The sequence below is a fragment of the Mobula birostris genome, chromosome 10, assembly GCF_030028105.1.
Source record: "Mobula birostris isolate sMobBir1 chromosome 10, sMobBir1.hap1, whole genome shotgun sequence".
Taxonomy (NCBI): Eukaryota; Metazoa; Chordata; class Chondrichthyes; order Myliobatiformes; family Myliobatidae; genus Mobula; species Mobula birostris.
Genome location: NC_092379.1, coordinates 40,370,321 through 40,387,571, shown reverse-complemented (window position 1 = coordinate 40,387,571; position 17,251 = coordinate 40,370,321). Strand labels below are relative to the sequence as shown.

At 44.0% G+C, this 17,251-nt stretch overlaps 1 protein-coding gene across 1 annotated transcript in view; it reads right to left on the bottom strand.

Moving 5' to 3' along the window:
• Positions 1 to 15,177, bottom strand: part of LOC140203613 (serine/threonine-protein phosphatase 2A 65 kDa regulatory subunit A beta isoform-like) — a 48,372-nt gene extending 33,195 nt beyond the window's left edge. The window contains exons 1-8 of the mRNA XM_072269661.1: positions 15,111 to 15,177; positions 13,968 to 14,077; positions 12,899 to 12,989; positions 12,707 to 12,807; positions 9,080 to 9,312; positions 7,165 to 7,312; positions 4,174 to 4,329; positions 853 to 967 (exon numbers count right to left, since the gene is read on the bottom strand). Coding sequence (XP_072125762.1) covers positions 853 to 967; positions 4,174 to 4,329; positions 7,165 to 7,312; positions 9,080 to 9,312; positions 12,707 to 12,807; positions 12,899 to 12,989; positions 13,968 to 14,077; positions 15,111 to 15,177 — 1,021 coding nt within the window. The remainder of the gene's footprint in view (positions 1 to 852; positions 968 to 4,173; positions 4,330 to 7,164; positions 7,313 to 9,079; positions 9,313 to 12,706; positions 12,808 to 12,898; positions 12,990 to 13,967; positions 14,078 to 15,110) is intronic.
• Positions 15,178 to 17,251: the final 2,074 nt, after the last annotated feature.

Below are 17,251 nucleotides of genomic sequence, written 5' to 3'. Positions count from 1 at the left end.
GTTCAGGGGTGTCCAGGGAAGGGGTCGCACCTCTGGTGAAGGGGCTTGTCGTGTCCATTCCGGGGCAGCTCACTCACCTTCGCTCCCCACCGGACACTCATCTCTCCCCTGTGGCTGCAAGCAGCCATTTGCACGTGACAGCAGTCTCATACTCCGGTGAGATTGGGACAAGCCAGTCCTAGCACGCAAAGTCAGCCTCAGCGGACTGGGCGGGTGCGATCTACAGTAAAGCCCAACGGCCAGGAAGGTGGCTCTGCATCGCTCTGTGGAGAGCGAGGGGCATGAAAAGACACAGAAAGCGTCCTGGTCATCCACTGCAAACAAGAAGACCCCTGTTTCTTCTGGCACGTGTTCATACCACTGGACCCGGACTTCTGAGGCCAAGAGAGTGGAACTGCCACAGTGCAAAGGCTTTTCCATTTTAAAAACTCTCCCGCACAGGTTTCCTGTCATCGTCGGACAAAATGTGCAACCACCATGCGTACTATACACAACCTTGACATTTGTCTCCTTACAGGCAGCCACAAAGCAAAGGAACCCAACAGAACCCATTAAAGACAGAAAACCATCAATCACACAATGCGCAGGAAAAAAAGACAAATTGTGCAGACAAGAAAAGTAAGCAAATAATGTTCAGGACTGCACTGCAAAATGCCAGGTTGTACAGCTGGATCAAAGGCCTCGTCTCCACTAGGAAAGTTACAGGCACAGATTGCAGTGTCATTGCCCAGAACAAGAGTCTATTAATGAAGTAATTGATAGTTGTTTCTGCTGCCAGAAAGTTGTCACTGTGCTTCACCAACAACATCTTAAACCGGATGGAAAAGACAAGAATGAGAATTCCCAACCAACCTTTAACTTTGTTGGCCCCAGCTGCTCGCACTTCAGCCTCACAATCTTTCAACAGGTTTTGGAAAGCAGGAACCAGATCATTTTCCACAATTTCAGGACCCACGGTTTTCTGAAGCTTTAAAGGCAAGAGAAACCAAATGAGTAACAAAGATAGAGCGGGTTTCAATAGCAGCAATCTGTGCATTAACACGTGAACAGAGGAATCACAAAGACAACACCATCTTTCTTTTCCACACTGGTCTCGCTGCTGCCATCAGGTAGAAGGTGCAGGAGCCTCAGGACCCTCACCACCAGGTTCAAGAACAGTCACTATCCCTCAATCATCAGGTAGAAGGTACAGGAGCCTCAGGACCCACACCTCCAAGCTCGAGAACAGCTATTACCCCTCAACTATCAGGTAGAAGCTGCAGGAGCCTCAGGACCCACACCACCAGGTTCAAGAACAGTTATTACCCCTCAACCATAAGGATCTTGAACTACAGGGGATCAGTACACTTAATCAATTGAGATGTTCCCACGAGCAATGATCTTACTTTAATTACTCTTTATCTTGTTATTTCATACTCTTGTTATTTATTGCTATTTATTTATATTTGCATTTGTACTTTATCTTTTATTGATCCTGTTTACAGTTACTATTCTATAGAAATTGCTGAGTATGCCCACAGGAAAATGAATCTCAGGGTTTTATGTGGTGACATGTATGTACTCTGAAAATATGAACTTCAAAATTAAAAATCTGAACTATACTTTAGCTACAGACTTCATTGCAAGATTAGTTTATACGTGATCTTGAGCATAGAAAGTGCCTTTTGTGATGGTCTGTCATTAGCAATGATAGCAGAACTTTATAAATACAATAAACTCTGTATCGTTCTAATGCAATTGTTTTCCAATAATGGGTTGGTGCCAATTTCACAAGTGCTCTGGCAACCTTTATCTTGTTCTGGCATATTTCCCCTTCCTTTCCAGTCCTGATGAAAGGTCTTGGCCCAAAACGTCAACTGTTTATTCACTTCCATAGATGCAGCCTGACCTGCTGAGTTCTTCCAGCATTTTTGTGTGTGTTACCTTATATGGAGCTTATTTTTGAACACGGGTTAGTTATCGTATAAAGACAGACAATATAACGTCTTTGCCTGTTCCAAGGGTAACAATCCTAAGCTGACAAAATGGCTGTGTTTTCTGTGTCCTTTTGAACACTGGTCCATCTGTAATTTGCTTTAATTTTCGATCAGGTTTACAGTTTTGAATTATGTAATTTTATCATGGGTGGCAGGGTGGAAATACATCTCTACCAAGAGACATGTAAGGCGTTCCTTCCCTCCGCTAGCCTGCAGGTCACCCTTGGGCAAGGTGTAGCACCTGCTTAGCCAACCCCACCCCCCCAATCAGGGTCACGTGAAGCCATGGGGTAAGAGGAAAGAAACCCAGAGAAATGTTGCCATTGTGTTCAGATGTTTATCAATGAGTGGATACCCCATGCTCTGGTAAAGAAATAAATGAGTGGGGAGAAAAAGGGAATGGTCAGATAAATGGTGTCCATTTAGAAGCAGCATTCTTTAGTGTTACCCAGGTAAAACAGCTGTAATGATCTATCCTTGATAAAATATCCACAGATAAACCAGCTGCTTCAGTACAGATTTTACACTCATACAGAACAGAAAGATTTAATCTCAATGCTTTGGGGTGGGACCGGATTTTCCTGGCCTAAAGAGACGGAATTTTAAATTTTTAAAGAAAGGCAAAGTTGAGAAAATATTGTCGTTGATGGCTCTGAATCCGAAAGTATGGTACACAGACAACAACGTGAGCAATTGTAATCAGCTAATTTCTCAGGTCAAAAGAAACAACTAAATAATGTTATTTAATCATTAAATAATGCTTCTTAATTGTTAAATAATGTTAACCTGATTGTTAATGTTTGCAATTAACCTGTGTAGGCAATGTGCCTTTATTTTGAGGATTTGTATTACATTGTGGTGAGAAAAGCACGGAGATTTCAGTTGATCCGAGTGTTTTCCCAGGCTGGGAAAGCCTAAGACTAAAGGGCATAGATTTAATTGGAGACACAGAACGCAACAAGCTGTTCCGGCCCTTCAAACTGCACCGCCAGTAACCCACCAACTTGTGCAACAATCTACAATGACCCTTTAACCTACTAACCGGAATGCTTTTGGACTGTGCGAGGAAACCGGAGCAACAGGAGGAAGCCTGAGGCAACAAGGTTTTATACTGAGAACAAAGACCATCTGGTTCAAAAAACATAAACACACAGGAGATTCTGCAGATGCTGGAAACTTAACACAAAATACTGGAGGAACTCAGCAGGCCAGGCAGCATCTATGGAAATGAAATAAACAGTCGATGTTTCGGGCCAAGACTGCTCTTCAGGGCTATAAATCTGCCGATGACACAACTATTGTTGGCAGAATTTCAGATGGTGACAAGGAGCCGAAGAGGAGTGAGATAGATCAGCTGGTTGAGTGGTGTGGCAACAATCTGGCACTTTGTCAGTCAGACCAAGGAACTGATTGTGGACCACAGGAGGGTGAAGTTGAATCACCACCTCCCTACACCATACCTGGTTTGTGTGAAGTCAGCAGTGGGAAGGAACCAGCAAAGTCCAGTCCATCAAAATTTTAATTAAATTAATTAATTAATGCCCTACATCACAAAATTTACCACAATGACAGTAAAACCAATGATTGTGGACGTCAGGAAGGGGAAGTCAAGGGAACATACGTCAGTCCTAATCAAGGGGACTGTGGAAAGGGTGAGTAATTTCAAGTTCCTGAGTGTCAAAGTCTCTGAGGATCGTCCTGGCTTTTCAACCTTTCGGCTCATTTTTAAACAGAACTGAAGTTCCCCTTGACTTCCTCCAGTCGAAAGTGAAAAATATCAGTGTCATCAACCTGTGCACGTGCTGAATCCCCAGATCCCTGGCACTATGCCAACAAGTTTGTTCTAAACCCCTGTCACAGGATTATCCTTCAGATACACTGAAAAAGATCTGAGCTCAATTCAGACCAACTTTGTTCTATTTCAGATCCATGTTTAAAAACAGGCTAATTAAATGAATCTGGAAAGAAATCTCAGCACCTTTTGGCATGTCAGTCAATTATATTAAAAATACGCAGGTGCTTGATTTAATGATTTTTTAAAACTATATTAGAGGAACTAATCGTGTTTTCATGACTTTTGACAGAATCAGAAGGGATTCCAGCTGGAACAAAAAACTTAAAGACTAGCTTTAAAACATAAATGCACCATATCATCATACCAAAGAGATGCATTTTGTGCTTTAGCAATAACACGTACTTCAGAAAATTTGTCTGCCACCACATAGCGAACACGCCAGGATTCATCGTCCACTGCCTGCCGGAGGGTCGGCATCACCAACGTTGCCAGGTCTTCCTGGGGCAGCAGCTGGGCTATGCTCACACAAGCCTCAACTGCCAACAGCCTCACCGAATCCTGTGAAAAAGATGTTCAAACCGGGTTTGAGCTGGTTCTTCATTAAAAAACAAAATTAATTTCCTGAAGTTAACATTAGGAAGAACTAATCTCATCAAAAAAATCATAAAAATAAATACTGACAATATAACAATTGTTTCCCAGATGATATCCGTTCAGATCACCTAGAAAGTAGCAACAGGTTTCATTACTTTGCAATGTGTGCTGGAATCTTCCCAGGATACAAGTACTGGAATGGAAATTTGGAGTGTATCAACATGCAACCTTTGATGGAAGCATTCCTTGGATTAGTATATTAGCAAATGTCATGACAGTGCAAAAATTTATTGATAAATCAATTTTCTTTCTCCTGCTCTTGAAGCACCATTCTCTGCTGAGTGAATCTCCAAGCTAATCACCCAAGTGGTCACTTTTCACCGTAGGATGTAGGAGCTGAATTAGGCCATTTGGCACATCGAGTCTCCTCTGACATTTCATCATGGTTGATCCATTTCACCTTCAGCCCAATCTCCTGCCTTCTCCCCATATCTCTTCATCGAAACACGGAAATCTACAGCACTTTACAGGCTATCCAGCCCCAAAGTTGTGCAGACCAAGTAACCTACTCAAGAAACTGCCTAGAATTTCCCTACCGCATAGCCCTCTATTTTCCTAAGCTCCATGTACCTATCTAAGAGTCTCTTAAAAAACCCTGTATCCATCTCTACCACCTTTGTTGTCAGTGCATTCCACACACCCACCACTCTCTAGGTGAGAAACTTACCTCTGACGTCCCCCTTATACCTACTTTCAAGCACCTTAAAACTATGCCCCCTCATGTTAGCCATTTCAGCCCTGGGAAAAAGTCTCCGGCTATCCACACAATTAATACCTCTTATCATCTTACACGCTTCAACCAGGTCACTTCTCATGCCCTGACTAATCAAGAATCTATCAACCTCTCTGCCCTGAATATACCCAATGACTTCTCCTCTGTGACAATGAATTCCACAGATTCTCTGGATAAGGAAATCCTTCCTCATCTCCATTCTAAATGGACAAACCTCTGCTCTGAGATTGCTTCCTCTGGTCTTAGGCTGTCCCACCATAAAAAACATCCTCCCCATATGCACTCTAGAGGCCTTTTAGTATTTGACAGGTTACAATGAGATCCCTCCCCCTCATTCTTCTGAATTCAAATGAGTACAGGAACAGAGCCATCGAATGCTCCTTGAACGACAAGCCTTTCAATCCTGGACCTTTCAATCACTTTCGTGACCCTCCGTTGAACCCACTCCTGTCTTGGCAAACCCTTTGTTAGATAAGGGGCCCAAAACTACCTTCAATATTCCAAGTGAAGCCTTATAAAATGTGAACATTGCATCCTTGTTTTGATACGCTAGCCATCATTGGTGGGGTCTGAACCTGGAGCAAGTGTGAACATCTCCTTGGCTACAGATGTGAAGGTTTATTTCCAGGAGTCACTGGATAGTAACCAGAAGAGAAGCTTCCTCAACACCAAGGAGCACACGTCCAACCGTTAACCAGAAGCTAGGTGAGGGTCAAAGTGTCCATCCCAGCTCCCCTTCAGCGTACCATTTCTGTACGACTCTGGCTCCTTAGTACACGAGGATACTGCGGACTGCGTCAAGCCTTTTGCCCGGGATACTTGAGGTTGGAGGAATATGAAAGGACACACACTGATTAACCAGTTCGCTCTTCAGGCAAAAGCCTCAAGATAACCACCTTCTTGGAGGAGCATCTCCAGCTGGAGTACTGGAATGGTGTAATCATGCCAATAGATTGACAGGCACTGCTTCCATCTGCTGTGGACAAAGGAACTTTATAAAGCAGAGGCTCCCAACCTGGGGCCCCTCGGTTGATGGTAGGGGGTCGATGGCGTAAAAGAGGGTTGTGAACCCCGGTTACAAAGGTGAACAGATGGTGCAGACTACGACAACAGAAACTTTGCAAGCAGGAAGTGGCATTAACAAGGCGTAGCATATTGAGTACATGGACGTATTAACCGGATGCAACTCAGTTCTTTGCCACGGACACACCATCCGTACTAATCTTTCCCACCTCCAGCTCATCCATACAGTAAAATGCAAGCGGTAATGTTGGGGGGGGGAGGTGTGAAATCATGCAATTGCTCCAGTGAGCGGAATGACAGACAGCCTGTTACCGGAATGAGCCAAGTGCTCTCCGTTATTTCACACACTGCCATGACGTGTGGGATACAGAGGCTCCTCAGTACAAGCAATTGATACACATGTGACATAAAGCCAAGGTGACAGCAGCAGCTTCAGCAAGATAAATCATGACAAGCCATGGGGAATAAGATCACCTTTCTTCACTATAATCCACGCTTCCTTCATCCACGTCACCTGCATTCCCACCCCACAAGCCTTTCCAGCGCATCAGTGTCTGTAGCCCCCACCATCCACAATAGACTCCTAGACTAATCTCAATCCTCCGCTATCTGCAAGAGGTCTCTGCCACTAATCACACCCCACTTTCCCCACCCCACCCTTCAGGGTTCCACGCCACTCATTCATCCTCGCCGCTCTCCCCGAAAGCAAGACAAGGTCTACAGTCGCCCATTTGCCTCCGTTCAGGGCTGCAAACAGTTCTTGCAGGCGAAGCGGTGCTTTCCTCTCGGGGCTATTCGCTGTATCTGGAGCTCCTGCCGTGGCCTCCTCGACATCGGAGGACCAACACAGATGGGGTTGGGGGGGCGGCTTCTTCAACGAGCACCTTCTCTGGTTCCGCTGCGACAGCCGGGGTATCCCAATGGCCACCCACTTCAATTCGACTTCCCGCTGCCACCCCAGTGTCTGCTCTACAACTACATACCTGCTCATCAGAAGCCAGGGAAGTGAAGAGGGGTATAATGTCACTTTTCAAAAACTCCAGCTCCACAACCTTTGCAAATTCACCCAACTTTGATGCTGCTGCCTGGCGGACCACTGGTGTGTCATCTGAGCACAAGCTGTGGAAAAGTCTGCAGAAAAAATAAAATTAAAGGTCACATAGGAGTAGTCGCCCATTGATGCAGAACTTAACAATTCGCAAGCAGAAATACAAGCACTAAAAATTGACATTTTTGCAATTAATGTTTCTAAATCAGAAGCTACTAAAATATTTTGCTAAACCCATCATCATTATGTGCTGTGTCATATGCTATGGGTGGTCACGGTCTTTCCATGACCCTGATTGTTCTCCGTAAAGTTTTCTACAGAAGTGGTTTGTCATTTCCGCCTTCTGGGCAGTGTGTGTCTGTACAAGGTGGGTGACCCCCAGCCCATTATCAATGCACTTCAGAAACTGTCTACCTGGCGTCAGGTGTCGCATAACCGGGACTTGTGATCTGCACCGGCTGCTCATCCACCACCTGACCCCATGGCTTCACCTGACCCTGATCGGGGCGGGGGCGGTCGGGAGGGGTCGATGGTATCGAAGCAGGAGCTACACCTTGCCCAAGGGTGGCCTGCAGACCAGCAGAAGGAAGCCTTACACCTCCTTTGGTAGAGACGCATCTCCACCACACCATCCAAAAATCCAATATTTGTGGTATTCAGATTTTATCCTGAGAAATACTTCAAGATAGCAACAGAATATAGAAATTTACTGCACATTACAGACCCTTCAGCCCACAATGTTGTGCTGACCACGTAACCTACTCTAGAAGCTGCCTAGAATTTCCCCACCATACAGCCCTGTCTTTTTCTGAAACAACTGACTGTATCTGAAAGTTTACACAAATGACACCACAAAAAATTTTAATTCAGGGAGTAAAGCGGCTGGAACTGAACCCCAGATGTGGGACTCCCGCACTTGGAGCAGAACAGAGCCATTGGTTGTGGACTGCAGGGGCACACAGTTACCAAAGCAACCTTCTCGTCCGACAAAACTCAAACACCTCCGAACAAGTGAAATCCTCTGCGCGCCAGATTAATCAAAATGGCCCTGAAGCAGAGCAACAGGCTTGACAAGACACGGCTCTCAAAAAGAGCACGCCTTTGTAAATGACAAGGCCACTTCAACCCCACAGCCGAGAGTAAGCGATGAGCACCACTCCACTATGATGCGCCTCGGCTTTTGCTCCTTCCTCACTAAAAACACACAAAAAACCTTCAGTTTATGTCATTAAAAACAAAAATGCCACACTTTCTGTGCTATTTTGGGGCTGATTATTCTCTAAACTAGAAACTTCTACCCACTCAGTTAAAACAAGGTCCCGTCCACCATGGTGGTAGCATCTTATCGCCAATAAAACCAAATTATACCGAAATTGGGTGGCAGGAAGGAAATACGTCCCTGCCAAAGGAGGTGTAAGGCACTCCTTCCCTCCACTAGCCTGCAGGTCACCCTAGGGCAAGGTGTAGCACCCGCTTAGCCTCCCCGATCAGGACTACGTGAAGCCGTGGGAGCAGGTGGTGGACGGTTGTATGAGCAGCAGGTGCAGATCTCAACTCCTGACACTGACACCAGGCAGACAGTCTCGGAAGCGTATTGATAATGGGCTGGGGGTCACCCGTCTTGTAAAGACACACGCTGCCCAGAAAGAAGGCAATGGCAAACCACTTGTGTAGAAAACTTCGCCAAGAACAATCCTGTCCACGGAAAGACCCACGATCGCCCACACCATACGACACGGTACATAATGAGCGATACTACAGGATGTAGATTTTCTACAATAATACTGTAATATTCCTAGCCAACTTCAATCATGTTCATCTCCAGCATTCCAAGGGAGGAAAGTACTTACTGACGCAGCTCGGTCTTTACACAGCTGGATACCCGAGGGTAGCAGACACTGAAAAGGCTGCATGCCGAAGTCCTGGACGTGAACCAGTCACCACAAGTCAGGCGCTTGACCAGTGGCACAAAGTGGACTTCTAGGTCTGCAGGAGAGTGCTCGTGGGAGATGGCTCGCAGTGAATCGATGGCTTTATCTCGTACTACCGATTTTTCCACCGTTGCCAGGTTCTCCAAGGGAGGCTGATTAGTGGGAAAGAATTAAACTGAAACACATCTTCTTTTTACTCTACTTCTAAGAAACACAATATTTAGAAACAATCTTTAAGATAAATTCTTACATTGCTGAGAATTAGGAATTCTCATAAAGAAAATGAGACAGAGAAACATTTAAAGGCAGAAGAATATAGAGCCGTGCTGGAGGACAAAACACAAACTACCAAAAACTGTATAAATCAAAGGACATATTTTCTCAATCACAGAAATTCCCAAGGTTCCTAACCAGAAAACTCTGTACTAATATTAAATGGAAATTACACTGACACATTCCTAATTACCAGTAATTACTATTTCATCTTCAAATTAAGTACCAATAATTGTTCATCCTATGAGGTTTTAATATGCAAATAAACATGAAGCTGCCTGTCAGAATAATTTTGCCAAAGTTTGAGGGAAGTCCATGGTCATCCACTTTGTTAGAAGAAATAAAAGTGTAAACTACTTTCTAAATTGGGAGAAAATTCAAGAATCCGAGGTGCAAAGGGACTTGGGAGTCCTCGTGCAGCATTCACTAAAGGTTAACTTGCAGGCTGAGGAAGGCAAATGCAATGTTAGCAGTCATTTCGAGAGGACTAGAATATAAAAGCAGGGATGTAATGTTAAGGTTTTATAATGTATTGGTGAGGCATCATTTAGAGTATTATGAGGAGATTTGGGCCCCTCATCTAAGAAAGGAGGTGCTGACAGTGTGCAGAGTTTCAAGGAGATTCACAAAAATAATACTGGGAATGAAAGGCTTGTCACGTGAGGAGCCTTTGATGGCTCTGGGCCTGTACTCGCTGGAGTTCAGAAGAATGAGAAGAGACCTCATTGAAACCTATCAAATGTTGGAAGGTCTGAATAGAGTGGATGTGGAGAGGATGTTTCCTATGGCAGGGGAGTCTAAGGCTAGAGGGCACAGCCCCAGAATAGAGGGATATGCTTTTAGAATGAAAATGATGAGGAATTTCTTTAGCCAGAGGGTGGTGAATATGTGGAATTCTCTGCCACAGGTGGCTGTGGCGGACAAGTCATTGGGTATATTTAAGGCAGAGATTGATAGGTTCTTGATAGGTTCATGGCATCAAAGGTTACTGGGAGAAGACTGGGGAGTGGGGCAGAGGAGGGGAAAAAAGGATCAGCCATGATTGAAAGACAAATTGATAAGACTCTTGATTAATCGCAGCATGGAAGGATACAGGGAGAAGGCAGGAGATTGGGGCTGAGAGGGGAAAATGGATCGATGGGCCAAATAGCCTAACTCTGCACCTATATCTTATATAACTATTCAAACAACAACTGTGCCCACGTTTCAGTTTAGAATTGCAGGCATCACAGGGGCTCCGAGAAAACGTTTCTGAATTGCTATTTTCTATAATACAAAGCCACGCCATCTCAGCGTTCTTCAAGAAACACTGCTAAAAGTTTGTGATATTTTATATACAGCCCCCACCCACACATGAGCAAATTGGATTCCTTACGTAAATGCTTTAAGAATTCTCTGCCTGTACTCGCAGGTAATTTTACACAAAAAGAAAACATTTTTGAAAGGAGTATCAATACAAAAGAACGTACACACTCTATACGCAACATACTGACGCTGGAATGTCTAATTTGAAACCACTGCAATCAATAAAGTAAAACATGGAATAGTAAAGTACAGAAACAGGCCATTCGGCCCACAATGTTGTGCTGAACCAGCTAAAAAGAAAATCAAAAACCACCAAGAACTAATCCCTCCTACCTACACAATGTCCATCTCCCTCCATCTTTTTCATACCCATGCGCCTATCCAAAAGTCTCTGAAAAGTCTCTACCATCATACCAGTCAATGTATTCCAGGCATCCACCACTCTGATGGTAAAAAAAACTTACCCCTCACATCCCCCTTGAACCTACCTACCCACTCTCACCTTTAATGCATACCTCTGGTATTAGACATTTAAATCCTGGGAAACAGATACTCCTCTTTACTTAATCTATGCACATGCTCCTCATAATCTTACAAACCTCTAGCAGATCTCCCCTCGGCCTCCAGCGCTTCAGAGAAAACAACATAAGTTTATCCAGCTCTCATGATCACACGTCCTCTAAACCAGGCAACATTCTGGCGAACCTCTTCCGCATCGACCCCAAAGCCCCAACATCTTTCCTATAGTGGGACAATCAGAACTGCATGCAATACTCCAGACGTGGCCCACCCAGAGTCTGATAAAGTTGCAGCACTTCCTCTAAAGCAGGCAGCATCCTGGTTAAACCTCATTGATCGAGCTACTTTGGTGGTTTCATAAATTGATTTCATTGTTTAAATTCTGAATTGTCCTATGATGAACTGATCACTGAAAATCATTTCAATTTGATCTATGCCCTGTAATAGCCTGAGGCCCTCGTTATTTAATTTCAGAATCTTGTTCCCCATTACGGGTATTTAAAAACAATACAAGTATGTTATTTTAAATAAATATTTAATGCATAGGACCATTGCATCTGGGCATTAAAATCTGTGTTTTGTTTCCCCCAGTTGGGCTCATGTTGAACGTATATTTGGTCAATACAGAGCAGAGGTTTCAGTGTTCGGGGGACGGTATCAGTCCATGTATGTTTTCCAACAGGCTGCGTGGGTGAACCTGGATCAGGGGTAGAGTAACTACACTTCACTGTAGCAATTCTCAATGATACACCCCTCCAATATTTCAACCAGGTCCTGAAGAAGGGTCTCGGCCAGAAACATCGACCGCTTACTCTTTTCCACAGACGCTGCCTGAGCTGCTGAGTTCCTCCAGCGTTTTGTGAGAGTTGATTTGGATTTCCAGCATCTGCAGACTTTCTCGTGCCTACAAATGTGTTGGGGTGGCACAAAGCCTCATCTGCCTCAAAGATTTTATTGCAAACAATAAAAGCAGAGAGGGTTCTGTATGTGTCCGTTTACCCCTCATTCATGCAACCCATCATAACAAAGAAAGATTACAGGGCCATTGCCGGGTTTGGAGGACCTGAGTTATATGGAAAGATTGAATATGTTAGGACTTCTTTTTAACTTGGAACATAGAAGATTGCAAAGAGATATGACAGAAGGAGACAAGATTATGAGGGGTTTAGATAGGGTAAATGCAAGCAGTCATTGTCCACTGAGGTTGGATGAGACTGCAGCTAGAGGTCATGGGTTAAGGGTGAAAGGTGAAATGTTTAAGGGGAACATGTGCTGAACTTTTCTATGACTCATTATAAAGTCACTTACTTTATCATTGCCTGTGGTACCCTGCTGCTTTGAGAATCATCTTCTGGAAATTAACCTTTATTAAGACAGTAATACCACTTCAATGGCATTAACCGCGTGTCCGTCTTGTGCAGTGCTTTGTAAATGTACGACCGCTCTTACCAGCAAACAGTGAACATACTCCGGTCCGCCAACGAGCACCGTGAAGCTCCCTAGTTGCTCCGCTAATGCCAGCAGTGCCTCGTCTTCATCGAAAATGGTGTCTGCATCTAGACGAGAAATCAGTGGCAAGGTGACTCTGAGAGGCGATTGTTCAAACCGAAGCAGCCCAACCACACGCAGCTTTGTACCTACCAGTCAGAAGTGGGAGCAGCTCATTCCGGGTATGCTCTACCCCCAAGGCCAAGGCAATTGTGGACAGTTGCTTTATGTTGTTCAACCGTGACTGGGGAAAGGAAAGAAATGAAATTGATCAATGCCATCCAACCCTGAACAGAATTCTGGAAAAAAAAAGATATTACTGGCCACTCCACTGGGCACTGCACAACATTATTCTCGTCAGCACAAGTCCTGAGCCCAGTCATTAAATGGTTTCTCTTTCTACAGATGCCGAGCCTCTGCTTTGGTCATCCATTTCCATGAATACAGGACCATAATTCACTGAAAGTGGTACCATGGGTAGATATGGTCATGAAGAAAGCTTCTGGCACCTTGGGCTTCATAAATCAAGGTAAGTTTGGATGTTATGTTGAAATTCTATAAGACAGTAGTAAGACCTAATTTGGAGTGTCATGTGCACTTTCAGCTGCCCACCCACAGGAAAGATGTCAGTAAAGTTGAAAGAGTACAGAGAAGGTTTAGAAGGATGGTGCCAGGACTGGAGGACCTGAGTTATGAGGGAAGATTGAATAGGTTAGGCCCTTATTGCTTGGAACATAGAAGATTGAGAGGAGATTTGACAGAGGTATGAAGGATCTAGGGTAAATGCAAGCAGATTTTTGCCACTTAGGTTGGGTGGGACTACAACCAGAGGCCATGGTTTAAGAGTGAAAGGTGAGAGGTTTAAGGAGAACATGAGGGGGGAGTTTCTTCACTCAGAAGGTGGTGAGAGTGTGGAATGAGCTACATACTTTTCAAAAACTTGTGAACGTCAGAAGCAATATAGCAATGCAAAGGGCCTTAAGAATAAGTTGAGGGTGATATGAAGGATCTTCCAGCAATGGAACAGAAACAAAAAGAATAAAGCTAGATCAAGTCCTTTGAATAACCATATACTTAATTTCCTCAACAGTTTTCCAAATTAAACAATGAATATTGTGGATAGCAAATTGATTTTGGAGTAGTATATACAGACAACTTTCTTATTGCCCTAATCAAAGACTGGCAGGACAGTCAAGGTAAGAAGGTATAACAATAATCTTACCTCTAGTTTTTTACTGAGTCTGGCCTCCTGTGCCTTCAATCTCTCCTCCTGATACTTTTCATGCACTTCCTTCAATTTGTCTACACTAGATCTCTTGGCAGATGCTGTCCCTGTTAGGGATGCAATCAAATCAAAGTTATAATAGGTAGTAGCTTCCAATTCAACCAATTCTTTATCATTCAAAATATACACCTCAGCAGGGAGAACTCAACTAACAATTTTACTTAGTTTCTATTCATTTATCGCTACCTGAAGCTTAAGTTTCCAATTAAAATCTATCTGATTCAACGCAGTAATAGCTGCCAGAATTAATTGGAAACTCTCACATACCATTTTGTTTTGTTTATCACACATGTACTGAGAGCCCCAGTCTTAGAACACATACCGACTAACACATGTAGGGTTCTTGGTAATGTTAACTGCTAAGGCTAATGAAATGGCGTCTCTGTAATGCTAACTGCTGATGTAATAGTTTCTCTGTAGCTGCGATATTTGGGTTTTAACTACAGATAACAGGGAACTAACCAAATGAGAGACACATTATTCTATCTTGTTTGTCTGGGAACCGAGCTTTTGTGGTTTTTCGGTCGAGGCGAGTGAGGAGGTAGAACGAGTGCGGGGAGTGCTCGGTGATCACCGGACGGAGTCTACGGGAATTCGAGGGTCCAGCGGTTGGCAACGTTTCGGCGGAGGTCATTGAGGAGGAACACCGGAGGCGTGAGCTCCAAAGATTTTTGTGCACAAACTGTTAACTTTAACAAGAGTGGCGTCTTTGTCTTTTATATTTGGTTTCTCTACTAACCACACAACAAAATAAGGGTTATAAAGGCCATGTGTCAGTTTGCCATCACCGTGAAGGCCGACGAAAAGGAAAGGGCGGATTGAGCAGTGGATCATTTGGGGGCTTCTGATGATGCCCTACCTCCAGTTTACTGTAACCTGACTGCTCTGAAGAGCAAGCAGCTGCCGGAATTGAGTTCTGGAGGAGTGGCAGCTGCTCAGTGAGGTGATCCGGGCACTGGCACTATCTGGTATGTATTTGGAAAGGGGGATATGGCGCAGGCGGAGAAGACAAAACCAGCTTCAGTACCTCCATTACTGAGAGAATAGCCTCGTTTGAAGTTAAAGAACCAAATTTTATACCGGCCATGTCAGCCCCGGACCGACCTCGGCGTTGCCAGCTGGTTCTGCCTGAGAAGTATCGGAGCATTGCGTTGAGTTCACTTCATGATGATTCTGGACATTTGGGGGTGGACAAGACCTATGGTTTTTCTGGCCCTGAATGAAGTTGGAGGTTGAAGAGGACTGCAAGTCGTGCATTCGCTGCATACGCTGGAAGACACTGCCTGTGCAGGCAGCTCCTCTGTCATACCTGCAGAGTGCAGGGCTCCTGGACCTGGTGTGTATGGATTTCCTCTCTATAGAACCCGATGCCAGCAACACGGACAGTGTCTTAGTCATCACGGACCACTACACTGGATATGCTCAGGCTTTTCCTATCAAGGACCAGAAGGCGACTACGGTGGCAAAAGTGTTATGGGAGAAGTATTTCATGCATTATGGCCTTCCCCAGGCGGATACATAGCGACCAGGGATGGGACTTCGAGAGTAGACTCATCTACGAGTTACTGGGCATGCTGGGAGTTGAGAAATTGAGGACCATGCCCTATCACCTGCAGGGCAATCCCCAGCCTGAGAGGTTTAAGCTTGGGACCCTGGAGATCAGCAAGGAGAGCAGGTGGAGTTAACATATCGGGCATCTGGTTCACTGTACCCGAAATGAAGCTACTGCGTGCACGCCATATGCAGGAAGCCAAGGCGTTACTAGTGAAGGCTTGAAACATGGATTGTCCCATATAACTGCTGAAAAGGCATGTTTAATTGGGGCCCATGCAACTGTCCGAGGCTTCACCTTTAGTTTGGAGAAAGTGGGAGAAACCTAAGTCAAACTTGAGAGTAAGAACTAGTTCTACCAGGTGAGGAAAGATGGTGATGAAGGGGAACTGATGAGGTCTGTTGTCTAGAAAGAAGCAGAACATTAAGGACTTCCTGGAAGGGGATGAAAACGTGTAAACACTAAACCCATAGTGAAAATAAAGTGATCTGGGCCAAGTAACTGAAAGTGATTGAAGTGATGGAGAGATTGCAGACCAGATAATGTTCTAAGTGTCGGTTGCCAGAAAAACATTGGCAAGAACTGGAGGAAGAACACTTCCTACTTCTTTTTAAAATTAGGATAACATTATCTGTTACATTGATAAAACCAGACAGGTTTCCGGTTACCATTGCATCTCTATTGGTAGAGTAATCCTTCAATACCGTACCATATGAATAGCCTGGATTGTGGGAGCCCAGGTCGGTCTTACAAGAGATAATGTTAAGCCTGGAAAATTGTAGCTATGGAGGAAAGATTGGATAAGCTTGGGTTGTTTTCTAGTCTTGAGATGTATAAAATTGGGAGGATCAAATGGCAGAAATGAGAAGGGCTTATTTCCTGAACAGGGGGATTAAAAAAAAACTGAGGTCCATCGTAACTGCTAGTAGTATTAAAAGTATTTTCACTCAGAGGATGGTAGAGGGATCTGAAATACTTCCCCTCATATTTAAAAAGTAAATGAATATCTGAAGCGCTGTGATCAACTGGGCTACAGAGCCTGAGGTAGGACGTGGAATTAGAATGGGTAGCTCTTTTCTTGACCATCACAGATGCAATTCCCAACATATTTATTTTTATGGTTCTATGAGCTTGGCTTAGGAAATAGGCAGGTAGGTTTTATTTTTAGAAACACAATTTAGTTGTTCAACTAATTTTTAAAAGTGTTTATACTTGGAAACTTTCAACTTAAAAAACTTTCTTTTATCAAGTGTTTTTGGAATGTGTCATCTCAGGTGTTTACAGAGAGAACATTTTGAGATGCAGACGTACCCTTTTTAACAAAGCAACTCAATGACACATTAGATCCTTCACCCTCAGGAAGCGATTTCCAGCTCTTTTCAGATTCAGCCCTGAGAACAAAAAGCAGAAAACTAATTTTGAGCTTAAGAGCTTGGCAGATAAATATCATATTGTCTTTGGAATTTTGCAGTGACGAAGGATCGCTGATCGACATTGCAGACTGCTTTTCTTTTCACAAATTCTGCCTGATTCCGTGCGTGTTACAGCAAGCTACTCACAACATTTCTGAGCCAAATCCCACAGACTCAGGAGCACAGCAAATTTCACAGATTATCATTAAACTGCAGAATAGAATGAATTATGTCACTGGATGGAACAATCAGCTCTT